We start from the raw sequence: 23,107 nt of genomic DNA on the forward strand, positions 1-23,107 counted from the left end.
TTCACCGAAATACTGATCGCAACAGTTGGCACTTGGTCCCCAATAGATCTATCTCTATGGTTCGCTACCCACTTTTATAGTGTGGGATTGGGGATTGTGGGGCTCCTGAAACTTGAACGTTCAGGAGCGTGCTTAATACGACTTCACTGAAGTGAACAAATTAAGACAATTACACCTCATCAAGCAAAGATTCAATCACCCATCAATAGACCTATCTCTATGGTTCGCTACCCTTTTATAGTGTGGGCTTCCTCTAATTTGAGAGTTCAGGAGCGTGCTTAATACAACTTCACAGAAGTGAACAAACTAAGACAATTACAATTCATTGAACAAAGATTCACTCACCCACCAATCACTTTAATGACCTACTTAATTATAGGTCTCCGCTGCAAGACAGCAAGACTCGACCGACATATAATATCTTTGATTCTTTTAATTTCATATGAAGCAAAAAATTATGGTTGCGACACAATATTAATTGAATATTTAATTTCTAAAATTAGTTTGGTAGGTGTGAATTTTAAACTTGTGGAATTCATTCTTTACCTTCTGGCCATCTGTTTTCACTCTGCACAATATTTCTTTCACACGTTCATTTGTTGTGGCATTGAATCAGAATCTCTATCTCTTTTCTTAATTCTGAAGTATTCATTTTAATTAATGATGATATTTTTTGGGGTAGTTTTGTTTCTTCTGGTTTTGTTTTGGTAGGATGATGATAATGAGACAATGGCTCGGACAAGTTGTACGATCCACCCAAAGCTTGCTTCTAAATCTAATCAAGGTTCTGAGACATTGAAAAAGTCTCTACCTACTAGTAAATAAATTAAGTTCTTACTACAATCTTTCTGTTTATGCAAGAAACAAATAAGAAGTTTCAGGTAAAAACAAAGAATCAGATTTCACTCATTTGTGAATCAAATTAACAAGCTTGCTGATGATCTTATACCGACTCTTTAATTTGTTTGAGCTACAAGGTTGAAATTAGACGTCCACACATCATTTTTATAGTTCATTTCACACTTTTGAATGAGTCATATATACGATTCGGATTTACTTTTCGAATGACATGATTCATTGATGTTGTATATCTTATGATAATGCAGTTTCCAAACATGAAAGTGTTGAAAAATTCAAGTATTCTATAGTGTAATCATAAACAATTGAAATCAAGATGAGAAGCCTGCACTGGACATTATGTTTGTTTTATGGTCTGTACACCTTTGTGTTTATTAGATGTTTTTTCTTACATAATGGTAATGCATTATTATTATTATCAGACAGCTCACACATTTAAAGAATCTCATACCTTTTTTTTTTTTTTTAAAATAGTTTTAGACTTTTGGTAATGCCATACATATGCTCCTGTTTGGTTATCAATCCGTAAAGGTTTGAATACATTGTTTGTTAAAAAATTAAAAACAAAAAACCATGAATATTTTTTAAGGACCAAGAATCGGAATCTGTAACCAGCGTAGTTGTCAGAATATGTTCATGTTCATTCTAATGATTACTTAATTGTTGATTAATCAATATTTGGTCAACAAAACATGATTAGCCCGTAAAGACAACCCCTGCAAACGTAAAGTTTCCAATAACATCTGTTAAAAGAAAGTGGCGGTGGAGGAGTAGAATGCGGTTTTTATTTTGTTCAAATGAAGATTTCATTTCAAGAGGAAGGTTGTTAACACTTCTCCGTCAAGAAAGAGGGCTAAAAGATCAGCCATTCCAATCATCAAGAGATTTCTAGAGTAACAGAAGCTCATCTTTGGAGTATTGCACATAGTGGAAGCTCAAACCTTCATCTAGTCAACTGCACAACCACAGAGCATCATTTACTGAAAGGCCCAAACCATCAGCCACCTGCATTTTAATCTGTCAGTTGGAAATTCCGAGACTGAGACACCACTTTGGGTTTTGTTCTTGACACTCTGACCCAAGAAACAGAAAAAGAAATAAAAACCTCACAAATTAACGTATTAGGACCACAAGTAAGGGCCCTTCTTTAATCAACCCCAAAAGAAAAAGAGCAGTAGAGAGGGCAGGTGCAGATATGCATTCACCATGTAGACAGATCACAGCTTACAACAATCTGCATTACAATAACCATCTACAGTTGATATATTAGAAGAGTTATTTTTATATACAATCAAGAATTTTGCTAGAATCCAATTCAATCCTTGAGAATCATTTCAATCATATACAATAGACAATTAAGAGGGAGGGCTAGAGACAACAAAAGTAAATCAACACTTGTTTTTAAGGGGAAAATGCTAGTGGCAATCATGTTGAATGGATGTCATGGCTTCTTCTCCGTCCTCCAAGGGCATCAATTTACAATACATTGACAACATCAACAGATGAAGTCGTTCAATAAAAGAAACTTCATCTAAAGTGCACCATTTTGCTTGTGGAGCAGAGAGTCTTTCTGCAACCAAAATTAGAAGCAGAAGTTTATTGCAACAGTGGCTCATCTTCCTTCTGCAATTCCTTGAGCTGCTTTTTTGCATACACTGTGAAGAAAATTGTGGTAGCCACAGCCAAAGCAAAGCCAACAACAGTGAAGATTATCTGTGGGGCTGAAAGGCCGTGGTGCTCATGTGAAGCATCTGCCAATGTCCGTATTAAGATCCCACTGCAATCAACACAATATGATTTTTCTAAGTGAAGAACATGTGGGGTAATGACATGAACTCAAAACATTACAGATGGCATTCTGTTCCATACTCGAGAAAAAGTGAATCTAAAAATGAAAATGGAAGACAGTCATTGACCACCAATCATTATCTATATTCTCACCACCTAAAATGTACAGAAACCAGATTTGATGAATGAAGTAAACAAAAAGCTATTATATAACAATGTGATAAGACACTGGAGATGATGACTTGCCAGTATAGATACTGGAGACACTGGAGACATTGGGTGGGAATGAGGTCATCACAACTTGGTATAGATAATTAAAGATTTAAAGATGTTCTGGGTGCAGTTTACTCAAAGCCAGTCCCACTGCGATTCCCTTAGCCGTCATTACCAATAACCAAAAATTAATGGTCTTCTGGTAAACATAGCCAATTGACAAACAATGCAGGGAGCTTCTAAAGAAAGGACAGACCAGCAACTGCGACTTCCAACCATCTAAGCCAAGTAACTGCATATTGCTTAGTATCTAAACACAGCCAATTGACAAACAATGCAGGGTACTTCTAAAGAAAGGACAGGCCAGCAACTGTGACTTCCAACCATATAAGCCAAGTAACTGCATATTGCTTAGTTTCTAAAAAACCCACTTATATAAAATCCAATGCAACATATTTGTTATCTTGCTTAAAGAAAGAGAATACATTTAGTATTTGGCTCTAGAGACAAATTTGACACCAAATCAACTTTGACAGAGATGCAAATATATACAAATCTATCTTTCCAGACACTACTACAGGCTATGAAAACAAAGATTAAGCACAATCCAATATTTGACAAGTTCTCATTTTAAGAAAACTCCTAGTTTCCTAGACTGCTCACATGAATTTTCAAACATAGAAATATGTAGATAAACATAACCCAAGTTCCAATCTACAAATAAATATAACTACTTGTTGGCAATATACGGAAAAATGCATATATATGATCACCGTGCAATGAGATGCATTTTAATGTGAGTGGGATTTTACGTACGTGTAAATGGCAACAAATGCTTCTGGAACCATTCCCGCCAAGGACCCCAAGAGGTACGGACCATACTTGACATTGGTTGCCACAGCACAGTAGTTATATATAATATAAGGGAATGGAGAAATCCTGATTAATGCTACAGCTCGAAACTGGTGAAACCAGTTTCCTTCGCCAGCTGATCTTAGAATGGAAGCTCTCTTTGGATATTTTTCTAACCATCCCTGCATAAGAGTCAAACAGTGTTAAATTATAGGAAGCACACACAGAACTAAAACACAGAGAAGTATGTTTGACAAACTTACGCACCTGAATTTTATGGTAGAAGAGATAGCTAATGAAATATGGAAGTGATATACCAATAGCTGCTGCTGATATAATGAGAAGAAATCCATAGCCATAACCAAAAGTCATTCCAGCCACCCACATAGAAGGTGAAGATGGTAATAGTATGGTAGGAAACAATGCCACAGAAGCAAAGACCAGAATAGCAAGCACTGGAGGACTGAATGTTTTTGTCTCCCAGTTAATCATTGGAATTACCTCCTGCAAATAATTTCATCATTAGTTAGCATGACAAAAGTATTTATATGTCTCTCCCCATATATGGAAGCATATTGCAGTCTATCCGAGGGTGGTAACAAAGCCAGTCAGGATAGGAAAAAGACACAGCCATCGGCCCTGATACCATTTAGAACAAGACCTAATACTTTCACAGTATTCTTAAACTCCAAAAATTTTCCATCAAATCAAACAGTTGTTTTGGGGCACGCTCCACAATGATATGGTGGTTATAAGAATTACCCCAGAACCTACAATAATACGTTCTAAACTCAGCTGAAATAATTAGAATACATAACATATATAAGGTAAAACTCAAAAGGGGAAGCAGAATTTTGTCATCAAGTCGGCTTCAAAACCTTTAATCACTGCAGCCTTGACATTTCTAGTTTTCTCAAAAGTCAAAACGCATGCTCCGAATTAGAAAATCAAAACTAGTTGATTGCCCATTTCCTCCTTAATGCCACTCGAATTAACAATGCCTCAAATGCAACAAAGTCTACTAAGGGAATTTTACAGTACAAAATCTCAACTACAAGAAAGATTCAAACAAGTCCAATTAACTCCATACTAGTCAGAGAATCAACACAGCCTTCATATAAAACCACAAATTCATGAACTCCTATATAAACCTCTACACTCCTTTGACAGAAATCAAGATAAAAGCTTTGGAAAAAAAAAACCCAAATCAAAGATAAGAAAGTTGACAAATTTTTACCGTATCCATCAGAAAAGGCCCGACCCATTTGATAAAAACCCCAGCCAACAACCCCAAGCACATGAACAGCAACACCAACCTAACCCAATACCACAAACACCATAATCCCTTGGGCGAAGACGACGACGGCTCCGACTCCTCAGCCTCGCCGGGACACTCCCTGAGCTTCACATAGTCCCCTCTCCCCTTCTCATCATCGTCACCGCCCCCAATTCTCACGATCAGCTCCGGCTCCACCTCTCCTCGATCAACATTCTCCTCATAGGTCATCGAAAAACCCTAAACCGAATCGGTCCAATCGAAACCCCAATTCGTCCCCTGAAAGTAACAATTGCGGTGGATTAATTGGAAAACCCTAGGAGAGAGAAAGTGTTCGTCCCCAAAATGTTAGGGTTTGGTGGATTGTATCAGAGAGTCCGACAGGCCATCAAGACTAGTAGATATGCAGAGATGATCAGAGATAGAGAGAGAGAGAGAGAGAGAGAGAGAGCAACCACAAAAAGATAAACTCTGGTGAGGCTATAATATAACAGGGAAACCGATATTTTAATATTTTGCGGGTTTACGTCGACATGGAAACGGCGGCGTTTTGGGGAGGGCGGTGGGGACACGTGGCGTGAGTGGGAAGTGGTGGAGTAACGGTTAGATTATGCTTGCTTTGGGGCTGTCGTTTCTTCACCGTCACGGCGTGGACAATCTCGCCGGGTCGACCCGCTGGATTTTGTTTGGTCCGATTGGAGTTTACTGGGTCTTGTTGTTTATGGCTATAAATGATGTAACAAACGTTTGAGATCTTCTGTTTACTATAAGAACGCAAATTTAAAATAAAGCGAGCGTTTGTTTAAGAAACAAATTCTCAAAGAAAAATAAGAAACAAATGCAAGTATGAGATTTCAAGTAGTGTAAGAGCTAAGTATGATCTGAATAACCACCCACATGTACTTTTTTAATTTTTTGAGATGTCACCACATGTGTATTGGGACATAATCCTTCCTTGAAGAGAACACATGCCAAACAGATAGTTCAGCGCTAGCCGATTAGTAGTATGTTAAAAGAATTTGTACGTTTGTGTGACGAATGATATAATATTTAAAATTTCTTTATACAATATTTAGTTAAATTACATCGTTAATACAATATTGTTTTAATTTTATATTCTTTATGAAAAAAAAAATTTATATTCTTTATATGCTTAATTAGTGCTTCAATACATACTTTCTTTAAAGCTTTAGAATTCTTATATGTGTTAAAAATTCCAATAATTGAGTAAGTACATTGAAAATGAATCGGTCCTAATCTTTCTGCAATTTACCCACTTAGCTGCATTTTCATTATTAAGTGAGCAAGTACATGGATATTGATTTTTAAGGAGGCATTAGATAGCATATTATTAAGCTAACTCAATTCTCTAATAAATAATTTATCTCTGATTCTCTAGTGTACCGTAGAGTCTGATCAAATTGCTTGAGTAAATTATCATTTCCCAAGGTATTTATATGATTAGCATCCTCCAATATCTTAATTACCCAAGTCACTATAACATGGTATTACATAAAGTTAATACCCATCAATCGCATGTTGTCACTTGACAACAAATTGCAATATCTACTTGATCTCTCCTCTCTACTTCAAACTGCTATGTAGCGAACTAGCAACTAGTGCCTTAAGTACTAGTCAATCATATACTCATGTCACACACTCACACAACATAGATTGTATGCCTACTTTATGGTAAAATGAGTTTGGCATTGCAATATAATCATAGTCATATTGTGATCATAAGCAAGGGGTCCCATCTATGGATTTATAGTTTTATACCATTTGGCTTCAAGACAAAGTAGTAGTAAAGCAGAGACTCGAATCAGAAATAGAAAGATCAGAACGTCGACTACCAAAGAGATCTCAAATCTCTCTCCATGTAATCAATTATTCATGACAGATGGAGGTGTATATTTAGCCGAGGAGGAGTAAGCTCATATTAGGATTTACTCTCCAGAACTAATTAGATTCAGTGAGATAAATCCACCAAATATCCAAAAAAGAAAAAAATTGTATTCAGTTTTGGTTCTTCTTAGTTGCTAAGTTGATGAAAGATATATACAGGGTTTGGCTTTTGTTTGTCCAATTCTACAAGGGTATTTATCTTTTTCATCAAGCAGAAATATTGTAATGGTAATTTTGTAAAGCTTGTTCTGTTCAGCTGTATATATTTGTAATCAGTAGTGGATTTTCAGATTTTACTGATCTAATGTTTGCTTTAAACAAAAAAAAAAAAAATTAATGAGATTCAAATTTTTGAATACAGCTTAAATTCCCAAAACAACAAAACGCATTCCAATCAAGCTAGATTAATCAAAGAATATATGCCTCGAAGCGAAAAAAGGGGTGAACCACGAAGTGCATCATCTAACACAAGCTTCTCCAGTGCCTCCACCGAGGCCCGGCTTGCAGGTCTTGGGGTCATTACTTTTTGATCAAATGACTCCCCAATAGCCTGCAATTCCAACAACAATATTGCACTATTGGTCATCCTAGCTCCTTTCTTGAGAAATTTTCGAAAGCATTGCGTGCTCAATTTCTCCAGCTATGATCTCTTCACGTCCTTTCACGAGCCTCTGGTTGATGTTGCAAAGAATCCGGTCAGCTCCATTTGCAGCGTAGCAAAAAGATTCATAAAATCATCAGTTAACTCATTCTCTTTACTGACCTGAACCTTTACTTTATATTCTTCCAGTGGTATCCAATATTGCTTTCGAACTTCGACAAATAAGTCCACCTTCTTGCGTCCTGAGACAACCATGCCGTTAACTTTTTTTTTTTTTTTTGTTGCAGATGTGAACGTGAAATTTTATTTACATGAGATACAAGTACATATGATATAAGTACGGGAGTGTCAATAAGAGCATCTCCAACCATTTAGTTATAAGTCATTTTGACTCTGGCTTGTTGGTAGAGGGATCTCCAACCATGCTCTTACTTTAGCTATTTTGACTCTTGAGCCATAACTGGAGTCATTTTGACTCAAGTTTGTAGAACGAAAGCCAAATTTCTTTGGCTAAAAAAATGGTGGGCCCCGCTGCATGTGCTGCAATTGTAGTTAATTAATTCTCGAAAATAATTAATTTATTAAATGATTTTGGATTTTGACTAAAGATGGTTAGAGCATCTCCCATGGTACGCTAAAAGCCAAATAGTTTTAGCCTACCAAAAACAGAATATTCCCTCTAATATGTTTTTTTAGCCTACCAACAAAAAACAGTGCTGCCACCGTAGGCCAAATTCTGTAGGCCAAAATCAAATATCATCACATCTAACGGCTATAATTTAATTTCCGAGCTCAGAATATATTTCCGAGTATGGTTTTGACGAGACTATCAATAAAACTAGTCGATTTAGTTAAATGAAAATAAGTATATCATAAAAATTAATGGTTACACATTTATTTTAAAAATTCTAAACATATCAAATATTGGGCTCATATTGAAGATCTCAACAAGATATTTATAATGATGTAATTTTAATATTTAGTAACATTATAAATAACCCATATATATAGGAAAAATGAATTTTCTTAAATATAAAATTCATGTTATTAATGAAACAAAACATAAAAAGGCAGCGGGTCCCACATTTGGCTTACCAATTCTCAGCCCAAATTTGGCCTAGCATATTTGAGAAGGCCAAATTTTTTTCTTGGCATTTGGGATATAGCCTACGGTGGGAGGGGGGTGAAGGCCATAAATAGGTTTTTAGCCTACCATGGGAGATGCCCTTAGAGATGCAAAAATTGAATGAATAGTGATGACATTAGAGGAGTCATATTTTGCATATGGCTTTGGCTTTTGACTAAATGGTTGGAGATGCTCTAATGACACCCAACAACCCAATATGAAAACCAGAAAACAAAAACACATTTACCATTAATTAGCTGCTGTCTAGAATTCTCAAGAAAATACGTGCTATGAGAGAAGTGAAAAAATGTCTTCACTTCTCCCCTAAAACCTACTCTATAAGCCGGTTGGCTGAAGAAAAAAAAAACACAAAAGGTGGTGGCCTCATTAAAACTTTACCCAGATAAAATCCAATAGAAAAAACTTCAGACCGAGTAAAGAGTACCATCGACAAACAACTAAAATAAGGCACACAAATGTGATCTAACGACAACCATGCCGTTAACGACTTTAAATATTTGGCTTATCATATCGTTGATGTCGTTCAATTGTTTTATTGTGCTATTGGGATTGAAACGAGATTTCCACCTCATCCTATCTAATTCGACGAGGAAGTTTATGCGAGATATCATTCCAGCAATTATATATATCCCGCGATTCAGGTAACATATATATAATCATCATTGGTGGATGACGGATGCGGATGACATAAATTCATAATGATATGAATGGATTAATCTGTGGTCATACATCGGTATCTTGTCGTCGGCATTCTCCGACTTGTAGCTTCTGATGGCATTCCAAACAATCGAGACGAGTGGAGTTGAAAGCGAGTGGTACATCAGGGAAACCTCAACTATAGGCCTTCGTATTTATGATATAGTTACAGTCGTTGTAGGAGGGTCAGCATCTTTAAATTTCGTATGGTTGATTGTTGTGACCGAAAGCTTTAATTTGTTGATTTGAAATAGGTGTTACTTACTTTTGTTTTTATACTTATGTATGTCCTCTTTCTCCAAAAAAAGAAAAAGAAAAAAAGTCATCCATGTCCTAACAGGATCAATATCCTTACAAATGGACTAATGGAGAGTGAAATGAAGGGTGTGAGTTATGTGATCGATTATCATTTTTCTTTGGCCCTCTTCGTTTATTTCCTAATGTGGACCAGGGTTAAAAGTAAAGTAATTATCTTATGTGGCCAAGTAATTACTTCTGTAAGAAGAAACTAACCCCAGAGGGCAACAACCCTTAGGATTGCGGCTTTGATCATCATTATATAACAATCTCATTCTCCTTTTGTTTTTATAGACATGCATGCTATCCATATTCTAACTGGACTGGATATATATATATATATATATATATTTTTTTTTTTTTTTACTTGCCCTTTTCTTTTTGTGCTCTTTGTTTATTTTCTAGGAGTTACCACTGATGACCAGGGTTAAAAGGAAAGTAATTATATATCTTAGAATTTAATTTGGTCAAGTAATTAATTAGAACTACTTGGGTAAAACCTAAAAAGAAACAAACCCTAGAAGGCAACAGTCCAAAACCATATAGGATTAGGACTTGGATAATCGAAAGAACGCCCAAGGTTCCAACACATCTTTCATTTTGACACACATTTGTATCAATATCAATAAAAGTGTTCTTGATTACAAGAATTTGAATACAAGTTCAATTTAAAAAAAAAAATTGAAACCAATTAAGGACACATGAATGTAATGTTTAAACCCTAACTTCGTTTTAGTTCTTCACTTCCATGTTTCTTCTCTTTTGGCAAATTGAACTTGCAAAGAGGACACGTATGACCCCAGTGGTTTAACCATTCTACAATGCAGTCATCATGGAACATATGGGAGCATGGCATGCGAATGACTTTACAAGCAGTCAACTCCTCCCTGCAAATCACACAAATCGAACTCGAGCCACCGTCTTTATCCTCCAACACAAACTTCTCCAATGCCTGGATCGACGCCTTACTTGCAGGTCTCGGCCTGTTCACTACTTGATCAAATGACTCCCTAATAGCCTCTTGCTCCAAGAACCTTGCATTATCCATGATCCTTTCTTGAGAAATATTATTGGCACGCATTTCGTCTTCAATTCGTCTACATTGTTCAGCATAAGCTCTTTTTATCATATCAGCCTGACGTTGATTTTGAACACGAGCCAGCTCCCTTAGTAGCACAGCATCGAGATTCCTGCGAATTTCAGTTAATTCCCTCTCTTTAATCGCCTGAACCTTTGCCTGATATTCTTCATGTGCTAGTGTATATTGCTTATCAACTTCGACAATTAAGTCCACCTTCTTGCGTCCCGAAACAACCATGCCGTTAATAACTTCAAGTATTTGGCTTATTATATCGTCAACGCTGTTTAGTGGCTTTATCGTGTTATTGCGATCGAAACGACGTTTCCAGCTCAGCATATCTAATTCGAAGGGGAAGTTTATATGAGCTATCATCCTGGAGATTATATCCCGGGATTGAGGTGACATATAATCATCATTGGTAGATGCGATTGATGCAAATACATCATGATATGAGTGGCTTGAATTGTGGCATTCGATCGACCTCTTGAAATTGACATTCTCTGACTTGTAGCTTCCGATGACATTCCAAGAGATCGAGACACGAGGACTCAAAAGCTCTTGATCATCGGGGAAACCTCCGCTATAGGCCATCACATATATGCTGTAATTAGCGTCGTTGTTGTATGAAGCCGACATCTTTACGTGTAGTGAAGTTAATTTTTGTGATCGACCAAGAGCTAGCTAGCTAGTAGCTTTTGTGGATTTTGATATAGGTGTCGGTATTTAGCTTTGTTTTTATAGTCATGCATGTCATCCATGACCTAACAGGATTGGGATAAATTAGTTTCCTTTTTGCTTATGGAATGGAGAGTAATTCTATCATTTCAATTTTTCAAATTAACATGCCTAAGCAATTAATATTAGAAATTACTTGCGTGAGAAGAAACTAAAGGCAACAGTCCTAAACCATGTAGGATTTGGGCAATATCTCATTAGTTTCCTTAGTTTCCAATACAACTTTCATTTTCTCTTTCTTTCTGAGCAATCTCATTTTCCAACGTGCAGGCCTTTGATCCCATCAACTCTCCTAATCACTATGACACAATCGTGACGGTAGAGGATATACAAAGGTTCCCCGGATAATCAATCACTTAAGATTATTCCTCAGCTCTCAATCGCTTGGAATTTCATCAAATCCTACCATGCATACACCCAATCACCGGCAGATCACAGACTGCAATCTTGCAACAATGGAAGTTGTGCACCACAAGTCATCCACATCAGATTTCGGTACAGATGTAATTCAGTCCCCCCTCTTCTCCCTAATAGAGTAAAATAGGCTGCGCTGGAATTAATCGGCTTGATCAAGAAGAAACCCTTTTCCCCTCTACAGCCATACACTTGATCAATCATAAACTTTAGGCCTAACATTTAAACTCATAACCCGCAAATCCGCACGATCAAGTGTATTAAAGGTCTTTTTTTCTAATTTCGTATAGCGGAATCAATTTTATAATAGATTCAAGATTATCTAGTGTTCGTTAAATCTCATGAACAAAATTGTGTAAAAATAACCAATTAGAATATATGCGGTACGTAATTTTAACTCTTGTCACTTAGACAAAATAATAAGCGTACGTATTCGATGGCATAAATAACTCCAACATTTATGACAATTAAGAGTTCGACTTTTGTTCTCTTCTCCTTAGAGCAAGTCCACCGGTCTCTTTTGACCGGGCTCCAGTAAGGAAAATTGATGTGGTGACCGGCCACAAGCAAAATTGGTCCTCCACCGGTATGGGCTTACCCAGCCAATTGTTGGCTTTTCTTGACTGAGGCAAAAAAAAAAAGGCAACAGGGTGACTTTTTTCTTGATTGGGTTTGAGGGGCTGCCAGCTTGGCCCAAGGATTCACGTGGCTTATGTCATCACTAGACCCTCCACTGCGACGCGTTGAAGGCAGTGACTGGCTCACGAACGCATGGCGCGTGGCGCCGCAAAGGCAGGTCGACTAACTCCAGTCGCTTGTCGTGTAGCAGATCTACAGGGCCAGGCCTGTGCCACGTGCAACAGAGCCGTTGGGTCATTTCGAAATGGCTGCCTAACGGTCATCAAATCCCAACAGTCCATTTCAATTAAGAAGAGGATCCAACAGCAAATAATTAATAACCACTATATATATATATATATATGTAACGTTAATAAACGGTAACAAAATGGTAAGAAGAAAAAATTGTAAAAAATTCTAAAAACTTCTCTATAAATACCTAGCATTTTCTTTACATCTCACACCAAAAAAATTAGAGTTCATAGTTACACCTTCCTCCTCTTCATATAGCTCTCATCATCCAAATTTTTCATTATCCAATATGGCCGATCAAAGGGGAAACGTGTCCACTCCTGGTTCGACGTAATCTGATCCAAAATCTTAGATAAGATTACATCAACAATAACCGTTAGATTGAATAGTATGCAAATGATCTGGTCCGTTCAAAGATGTCGGTAGTTGTTTCAAGCGTTTCAAAAAAATTGTCGGTTGTGCCTTCACTCATTTCAAGAAAAATTGTCAGTGGTGCTTTCACTCATTTCAAGATAAATTGTCGGTGGTGCTTTCACTCATTTCAAGATAAATTGTCGGTGACTTATAATTTGTCCACCGAAAATATTAGAAAAAAAGTAATTACATAATTATGACATTAACTATCCATAAATCTCCATTATTATCTTCAAATATAATTTAATTTTAAATGGGAAAAAAAATTGTGAACAGTAAAAAAAAAGTCAAAACACTCAGTGAAAAATCGATGACAGGTCAAGAAAAAAACAAACGGGTGGAAACTCATGTCCAGTGACAGTGAATAGTAACTTAGCTGGTCGAATTCTTGACTTTTCAACATTGACAGTTCTTGACTTCGGGTGAACTTGCTCTTAATTGTCAACTGGAACCTACACAGAGGGCATGTATGGCTGTAGCGATTAGAGAAGTAACCACTTTAGAATGCAGAGTCCATGAAACATATGAGAGCATAGAATGTGCGAGTGACTACACTCCCAGTTAGCATGTCTTGCACTCATTTCACTCGATCGAACCATGTTCATCGATCCAACATCAACTCCTTTGCAATAACCAAAAAGTCGTATTGTTCATGTGGTAATTTGATATTTTTATCGATTGTGACAACCATCTGAACTTTCTTGCATCGCAAGAATTGAGCCTAGTGAACTGTTTATTCAGTGATACACAATATCCTTTTAATCATATATAGCATCCTTGCTACCTAATTGGTCGGTGTTGCAGTGTTAGCATTAAAGCCACCCTCAAGTGCAAGAGGTACAAGTTATAGAATAGGGGATTAAGTAAGGATGTCGAACCCACGAAGATTGGTAAATCCTTTCCTAGCTAGGGAAAACCTAAGGAAAAACTAGAAGAATACACAAATGTACAAATGTTCATGGTGAGTATGTGCAAGATGGTGTGTAGAGATTTGATTTTGATTTTGAGATTGGTTTCTATTCAAATTGAAACAATGAAAGCAAGTAATATAAACTAACCTAAACAAAACAAGTTGTTATCAAATGGATGGGAGTTAGGGCATCGGGTTTCACCTTTTACCTCCCTTGCAAGCATAAAAGCAATTGAATATGAATGATGCAAAGCTAATTGTCCAACTACCCTCTTAGCATCCGGATAGGACTACTAAGGCTTAAACCCCTTTCATTTTATTAACTCTAACCGGATAAGTCTAAAGCTAACTACCTAGAGACAAAGTCAATTACCGGATAGGTCTCAATCATTTGCCCCTAAATGCATAAAGCTTAGAGTTTAGGTAACCAAGCAAGCAAACCAATCCTATTTCTAGGTGATTTTAGCTCACTACCCTCACATGCACACATGGTGTGCTTTCATGCTCCCTTTTTGCCTAGAGGTAATCAATCTCTAGGAAAAACTTCATGTCATGGCAAACACATAACTCAAATTGATTAGGTCTAAGTAATGCATTCAACTATCGACTTAGCATGTGAGAATGAAAACATGAATTTGCATCAATTTATAAACAAAAACATCAATCCAAGCAAGTTTGGCTAGGGCTTTCAACCCTAGCCCCAACTAGTTCACTACTCACACATAGCTAGATACACAAGCTTCAACATTCTATTAAACATCAAATACATAAAGAGATAGAGAGTAAAGGGTGATTATTGATGATGCCGGAAGAGGTGGTGGAGATGGGTCTCCAAGAACATGATGTGGTGGTAGTCACCTCCTTCTCCTTGCTCCAAGCTCTTGATATTAGTAAGAATAGTGAAATTTGGGATCTCTAAGATGAGTTGTGGTGTTGAATGGTGGAGGAAATGAAGGTTGTAGTGGTGGAAATGGAGGTTTTAGAGGTGGAGATGGTGGTTTTAGTGGTGGAAATGGTAGTGTCTTCTCTAGAGAGAAAAATGGATCTTGGATAGGATGAAGATGATTGAATGGAGTCAAGAATTCTGAATAATTGGTCTTTTGCCTCTTTTTGATCAGCTAGGTGTGTCATCTTTGGTCCCCAAGTGTGCAAGAGATTCTCTTACACCATTGTCCCCCAAATGGTCCCAAATTGGCAAGGTGATAAAAGGATAAGGTGTAGGGAGATATTTGAATTTCAAGTGATGGGAGATTCTCACCACCATGGTCCTCCTTTGCTGGAGAAAAGACCCTCCATGAGTGGCGGCTCGCCGGAAAAGTTTGCCGGAAAAGTCGATTTGCAATTTTCTTCCAATCTCCGTGTCTTCTTCCCCTAGCTTCAAATCTCCACATTTCAAGCCTCAAATAGTCATTTTATTCTCAATGCAAGGTTTCCTACAAATAAAAGGAAATGGATTTAAAAAGGTAAAATAGCATGGAAGACAAATCAATTTTCATAATTATGGGGCACAATTGCGTAAGTAATTTGTGACTCAACATGCAGCCAACTGAGATTTATTTTCTAGCGTAGCCTATGATCTAAATTTCTTCGTGAAACCCTGCCCTCTGTATTCTCTAATGGCAATGGATGGCTAGGCTATATATCATTTCAGATATAACAGTGTAACCAGGTGATTGTGTAGCAGAGGCGGAACATCATTGGGGCCAGAGATGGCCCAGGCCCCCCCAAGACATATTATAATCTGATGTGGTCATGTATAATTGGCTGGAGTTTATTGAAAAATTGAAAAATAATTATGTTGTAGTCCCTCCAGATTCCAAATTACTCTATTTTATATGCTTTGTTAAAGGAAAATACTAATAAATTCCTTGATGTATGAGATTTCAACCTATTAGTTAGTGCTTTCGAGAAGGAAAAATGCATGTTAAGGAATCAAATTTAAATGGAAAACATTAATACATGCTTTAATATCTATGCTCTTAATGAAAAGAATAAATAGATTTTATGTATTTTTTATAAATAATTATTTAATATTCTTTTGGCCCCTCTAGAAATAATTTTCTAATTCCGCCACTGTTGTGTAGCATCATTGGATTCGATCATTCGAAAGAATCAAATTGAGAGCACAAATTCCTGCCGGGTGGTGTAGCCGATGATTGGCTTGACAAAGTGATCCTCTGAATCATAGCTTCTGATAACATTAAAAAAAAAAAAGAGACCTGCCCCGGGGGTGAAGATCTATCATTGAGGAACCTCTATATCTGCAGCCATCACGATTATACCGTAGTCATTGTGGTTGTTGCAGTTGGGATTCAAAACTTGGATCTCCATTCCTTTTGTGCGGCTGTGAGACCGAAGAAAAAGTGTTAAAGACAATCACTCTTCTCCATTGAATAGCCAATAATATGGTATAACTTTCATCAGTTTTGATACGTTGCATCAGTTTTGATATTGTTATTAATATAGTTAATTCAGCATTATTGCTTCATGTAAAACTGACAATACATACTCCTATATATTGTACAGAATGTAATTGTTCAAATCAATGAGAATCAATTTCTATATGGATTGTGAAATACGGTCTCCCTTTATTTCTTATTTTTTTTGAATGGGAAAGGGTTTATTCGGGGTGTGAGACTGTGAGGTACTTATTATGGCTATCTTACTCCTACTATGACAAGGAGACTTCAAATGATATCTTTTTAAGTCAAAATTCATTTGAAATTTCAACACCTCAAGTACACTTCTTATGGACTGAAGGTGAGTTTTTTCGGCTTCAAATCTTCTGTCCCCATTTCCATATCCCCTTCCTTGTCTCCCTATAAAATTTTGACACTTGACATTTGATGCCTACTCAGCCTAACAATCACTTACTAGCCCACTAACCCGTTAAACTCACTCTAACTCAACTCTAACTCACCCTAATTCAACCCTAACCTAACATCTCTAAATTAAAAATATAATTTATATTTACAAAAAATCCTGGTGAATGCCAAATGTCGACCAAAACACTAAAAACAGCAATTCTTCTTCTTCTTTTTCTTCTTCGTCTGTCTAGGGTGTGAAGAATCACCGATCATCAATAGTGCACCTGGGGGCTTACTTGTTCTTTTTGCCTATATGCTGTTATATATATAGATTATGTGGAGCTCCTTTTGTATATTGACCAAATGAAACTTTCTATGAAGTCCTCTAATTGCCATCTTGTCACCACTAAATTTTCTGTAAATATTCTACAACATAAGTTTGAAAGAGACGGGTGTATCAACATTAAATTCTCTTAACAAATTCACATCACAAATTAAGAAACCTGCTCATAGTAGATCTTCTCCTCTCAATCCGTTCCCACGAAAAAAAGGAGATTCCTACTTGATGAGGAAAATCAAAATGATACGGGCCAGTTTTCTATCTCTCTCTAATGACTCAATTAATTTCTAATATTAAAAAAAAACTTAAGAGTACTGATACTCTAGCTTTTTTCAGGAAGCAAACGACATGAAATTATCTCTTGAATTTAACTAACAGGAAAGAGATATTACAGGATTCCAGGAAAACATATATGATTCAAATCTAACTTTGATTGAAAAAGGAGGCATGCATCTTGTCAAGGTAAAAATATTTAGTTGAGGGAATATTTTGTCGAGAAGCATATTTCTTATTAAGGAAGAAATAACTAATTGAGGAGAATATTTCTTGTCTAGAAGGAAATATCTCGTCAAGGATGATCTAATTACGGTGAAATCATTCACGGAAGATTTGCTTGAGGAGTGATTTGCTCAAGGAGAGATTCGAGTAATCTCCTCAAGGTAGGGAATATTTATTCTAGAGAGGAGTAAAAGACCCTTTTTTTTCCTAGAAAATAAGTCCTACAAAAAAGAATGTAAAATAGCTTCATCATCATCATCTAATTATTCCTTTCTTTTTTTTCCTCCGCTCCCATAATAACCACATTGCTTTTTATGTTCAGAACCAATGCCTAATATTTGAGCCAAAGAGCAACGTCCTCCTTCCATAAATTTATCATTTTAATTTAGAGATGTTGGGTTAGGGTTGAATTAGGGTGAGTTTAACGGGTTAGTGGGCTGGTAAAGTGATTGTTAGGCTGAGTAGGCAACAAATGCCAACTGTCAAAATTTTATAGGGAGACAGGGAAGGGGATAGGGAAATGGAGACAGAAGATTTGAAGCCAGTTTTTTTCAACAACAAACTTGTTTCATTTATTTTTTGAGAAAAAAAAAGAGAAAAATTTATTAAATAAAAATGAGAACAATTAGTCAAAATAATTTAGAATGTATCTACCTTATGGTCAATATTTGAGGGATATCATTCTAATTGTTTAAGACCAAAGAAAAGGAAAAATGTGAATATCAGTAAAAGCACATTACTTCAATCATACATTTTAAGAAGATTTTTTGTCTAGATAGACAACAATTACAAGAAAAATTCTTTAATACTCCGTTATATCGTGGTTCAAATTAGAAATTGGTGCACTTAGAAGATTTTAGTAGTCAAATTTTTATTTCTACCAATGTATCTATAATTCTATAAACCAAAATCACCACTTGATAATGTCACGCGATATTGCAGTATCACATATTAGATACTTTAAAATAGTTTCCCTAAATTCTCAAGAAATGATTGTTTTAGTAAACTTTTTTTTAAAATATAGATTTTTATGAAGTTAAAAAAAAAAATGGTCATAATTCATTTTTGCGACCCACGTCAAACCGAAGTGATATGGATCCCCAACCCATTAAATACGTCATTACGTCCCCCTCAAAAATCTCAGCAATTTCAACCCCACGTAGCCTGGGAGTGTCCATTCTTTCTGACACAGCACAATTCACATTCAGAATCGATTCGATTCAAATTGCCGTCTTTGACTTCCTGGCTCTTCTTCTTCTTCTTCTTCTTCTTCCTCCATCTTCCACTCTCTCTGCTCCAAAATGGCTCTGCATGCTCCTCCTACTACTCACCTCCACTTCCAGATTCCCCGTCCCCCAAACCTCCCCCGCTTCCGTCATCGCCTCCCCAGTCCGCCGCCGCCAAATCTCACTTTCCGCGTCCCTCACTCCCACTCTCTTCGTTCTCACTCGATCTCTCCAAGTTAGTTTTCTTCCCTTTCGCGTTTCATATAGCTTTTCACTTTCTTTCTTTTTTTTGTTTTGCTTTCACTTTTTATTTACCAGGAATGAATCACTGGATTATCTTGATCTGAACTGATAACATTTGCTGTGTGTAGTATGCAGATGCGCATCGCTTAACTCTTTGGATTCTTTCGATTCGGAATCGGATCAAAACTATGCGTCTGAATCACCTCAGGTGCTCTCTGTTCATTTTCTTAATATAAATGATTATAATCTACCTCTCAATTGCTCTAATTTATTATACTAGAAGCATTACACACAGCTATCCAATAATAATATATAACGGTTTCTATATTTAGAAACTGAGAAACTACTGTAGGCATTCAGGAGAAGTAGATTAGTTGGAATTCAGCTAGAGCTTAGTAGCTCTTCTTGGATGAAGAAAAACAGAGCAAAGCAATTAAGCAGTTTTAACTTATTTAAGTAAATTGGTTTAAAGTATTGGAGATGTGCTTTTGGCAATTTTTTTTGTTTGACTTATGTCCAAAAAAAAGAAGATATTTCTTATTTGTCTTTTCTTTTGGAATTGAGATTTCCCTGTTCTTTTTTAATTACTCTTACTTAACTGCTAACAGAGATAGTTCTCACGTGCTTAAGTGAAAATTGTTTTTAGAAAAGTATGAACATGTATTATGGATGATTACAGAAGCCAAATTCAGGGGAATTTGAATCCTTCATATAAATACACACACACCCACACGCACTAATGTCACAATTCAATTGTTTGTTATATTAAAGTAAGAGACCAGGCGTATTAAATCTTAGTTAAATACCTAGTTGGTGTTCACTTTGACAAGGCATTTGCAAAATGGTTTTGGGCCTTATTGATTGTAGTTTTCATATGTCTTGTTTCAGATCCCTCAACGAAATAAGGTTTCTTTTGTGGAGCTCCTGAAGAAATCAAGCTCTTTTCTACCACATGTAACCATCGCCAGTACACTGTTGGCTCTTGTCTTTCCACCTTCTTTCACATGGTTTACAAACAGGTTCTTGAGCCTTGTTTAGCTGAATTGGTTGGTCAACACTTACGCATTTGCTTGCGCTATTCCAAGTTAGCAACTTCCAAGGAATAATGATTATTAACACCACTGTGGTTAAAATGGAGTGTGCTTGATTTGCATGAGAAGAGTTTAATCCACTTGCCTAGAACGATTTCTAATAGTTAGCGCAATTGGAGTTGGCGATAGCATAATCTTTGCCAGTTCTTAATGAGCTGTTGAATGTTTACTCTCTATCCTGTACTAGGAAGCTTTACTTGTTTCTATATCAGGCACAATTCATTGGATAATGCATGTGTACATATAATCTTTTTTATTTGGAAGCTAAAGAACTAGATCTTAGGGTAAGCACAGTTTTCATCCCGATAAATGTCTCAATCTGGTCTCTTCAACCTTTTAGTGTCATAATTGTGCGAACTAGTCCCTCTGTCAGTCAGTTTCCATTAAACTCACCAAGTAGGTTTGACTAGTTAATGCGAAAGTAAATGTTTGTATTGTGCATTTACTTAATATATGTTCATATTTGTGCTCTTGTATTGTGCTTTTAGGTACTATGCACCTGCATTGGGTTTCTTGATGTTTGCAGTTGGGGTTAATTCCAGCGAAAAGGATTTCCTTGAAGCTTTCAAGAGACCAGCAGCTATTTTTACTGGTTATATTGGCCAATTTGTTGTCAAGCCTCTTCTTGGATATATTTTTGGCATTATCTCAGTAGCAATATTTGGTCTTCCAACTCCAGTAGGTGAGATTCAGCCTGCCTAGCTGTCAAAACACTGGTGTGGGCACACTAATTGTTAGTGAATCTGTTGAATCAGGTGCGGGGATTATGTTGGTATCTTGTGTTAGTGGCGCCCAGCTCTCAAACTATGCTACTTTTCTGACCGACCCACAAATGGCTCCTCTAAGCATTGTCATGACATCATTGTCTACTGCTACTGCTGTATTTGTCACACCATTCTTATCGCTTCTGCTCATTGGAAAGAGATTGCCTGTTGATGTAAAGGGAATGGTCTCCAGCATTCTGCAGATTGTAGTTACACCAATTGTTGCAGGCTTGCTTTTGAATAGGTGATATGCCAACTCAGAAATAATTTCTTTTGATACAATATATTTTAAGAATTTTTGACATGTCGTGCATAATTTTGTGTTCAGGTTTCTTCCCCAGATATGTAATGCTATTCGGCCATTTTTGCCTCCACTATCAGTATTAGTAACAGCATGCTGTGTTGGAGCACCACTTGCCATTAACATCGAGTCTGTTCTGTCTCCTTTTGGATTAACCATTTTGTTGCTCATTATCACATTTCATTTGACGGCGTTTATAGCTGGGTATTTTCTTACTGGCATGGCCTTTCATGGGGCACCTGATGTCAAACCATTACAAAGAACACTATCCTATGAGACAGGTTATACCTTCTTCTCTTGTACGAAATTTCTGGTCAAATAGGATTATTACATATCCACCTTTTTTTTATTTTTCTGAAATCAAATTCACCCTTGCAGGAATGCAAAGCAGTCTTCTGGCCCTTGCACTTGCTAATAGATTTTTCCAAGATCCACTAGTGGGAGTTCCTCCAGCAATTTCTGTGAGTCAATGGTTTAGCTTATATACCAACTTACCAAGTTTGTTCTCATTTTTCACCAATTCCATCATGTCACCTATCAGAAGGGATTCTTCTGCAAGCACTACCTAGGCTTCAGCACTAAGTTCCGACCACCACTTGTGGTTCCATCTTATTTGTTTCTCCACAGAGTTCATATAATTCAATTCTTCTATTTTTGGGGTATGAATGAGGCTTAATCCTCCATGATACTCGTATATGAGTATTCTCACTTTTAGTCTTCTAGAGCTGTCCAGGAGTCGATACATTACTCCAAAAGGAGTACTGTAAACCCTCTACAAAGAACTCCAAGTAGACCATACTAATATGGTATATTGACAACATTCAAAATAAACCTCACAGCTATTTTGCTCTTAGACTTGGAACTCTACTTGTTCAGCAATTGTTTTCTGATTTTTAACATGTTTCAGGTCATAGTTCATATAGTAGGTCTACCTTACAGCCCTTACAAAATGCTTTTCAATTACAATTTTTTTTTTTTTTTTTTTTTTTTCTGTTTTCAGATAAGGCTAATGCATTTGTCACTTACAATATACATTGTTTTTACTGTGATCTACAGACTGTGGTGATGTCTTTGATGGGTTTCTCCCTTGTCATGGTTTGGACCATAAGGAAAGAATGAACCTGACAGATAGATCTCAAATTGTTTTGAAGTGGACCATGTCGTTCTGGATGGCTTGCATATGGACTTGGAGTATGAACTGATAAAGATTTAGGAGTACAATCAAGGCCAAACTTCATATTCTTCCTTCTTATTTCGGCCTCATTCTTACTGAGAGTTTTCTTTCAAATGATTGTACTTTGCATCAACTCATTTTGCATGAGAAGAGTTTCCTAGAGCCTATTTCTAATAGTCGGTGCAATTGGAATCAGTTGTTATCTACTGTTATCTATACCATTTCTTAATGAGTTGTTGAATGTCTATTCTCTCTACTGTCTTAACGAGATATGCATTTACTTATAGCAGAAGTCCTCAATGATAGTATGATTGTGAGTTTAACAAGATAATAATACAACTATTTTAGTATTTCCTTGTTTTGGAATAGAAGCTTGCCAAAGAAAATCAGAAAATAAAGTATTGAAACTTAATTAATATAACTTAGTAGTGTTTCCTTGTTTTTGACCAAAAGCCTGCCAAAGAAAACCAGAAAATAAAGTTTGAATCACGCCTTGTGGTAAGGACGGCCTTGTGTTGGAGCCCCTGTCTAAGTTTGAATCACGTTGCCGACTATCCTTTGTTGGTGGGTAATTTAGAAAATGTCTTACATAATTCTTAAATTCTA

General features: G+C 36.6%; 2 protein-coding genes across 2 annotated transcripts; one reads left to right on the plus strand and one right to left on the minus strand.

Moving 5' to 3' along the window:
• Positions 1 to 2,097: 2,097 nt before the first annotated feature.
• Positions 2,098 to 5,474, minus strand: LOC112179581 (transmembrane protein 64). Its single transcript, XM_024318044.2, has 4 exons — positions 4,949 to 5,474; positions 3,979 to 4,215; positions 3,676 to 3,893; positions 2,098 to 2,635 (listed from the first exon to the last, which is right to left on the minus strand). The coding sequence occupies exons 1-4, from the start codon at positions 5,216 to 5,218 to the stop codon at positions 2,455 to 2,457; spliced, it is 906 nt and encodes a 301-aa protein (XP_024173812.1). The 5' UTR covers positions 5,219 to 5,474; the 3' UTR covers positions 2,098 to 2,454.
• A 13,367-nt stretch (positions 5,475 to 18,841) lies between these two features.
• On the plus strand, positions 18,842 to 22,752 carry LOC112180600 (probable sodium/metabolite cotransporter BASS6, chloroplastic). Its single transcript, XM_024319154.2, has 8 exons — positions 18,842 to 19,163; positions 19,300 to 19,379; positions 20,060 to 20,190; positions 20,751 to 20,944; positions 21,018 to 21,270; positions 21,355 to 21,608; positions 21,706 to 21,788; positions 22,384 to 22,752. The coding sequence occupies exons 1-8, from the start codon at positions 19,004 to 19,006 to the stop codon at positions 22,444 to 22,446; spliced, it is 1,218 nt and encodes a 405-aa protein (XP_024174922.1). The 5' UTR covers positions 18,842 to 19,003; the 3' UTR covers positions 22,447 to 22,752.
• Positions 22,753 to 23,107: the final 355 nt, after the last annotated feature.

Source organism: Rosa chinensis, chromosome 7, assembly GCF_002994745.2.
Source record: "Rosa chinensis cultivar Old Blush chromosome 7, RchiOBHm-V2, whole genome shotgun sequence".
NCBI lineage: Eukaryota > Viridiplantae > Streptophyta > Magnoliopsida > Rosales > Rosaceae > Rosa > Rosa chinensis.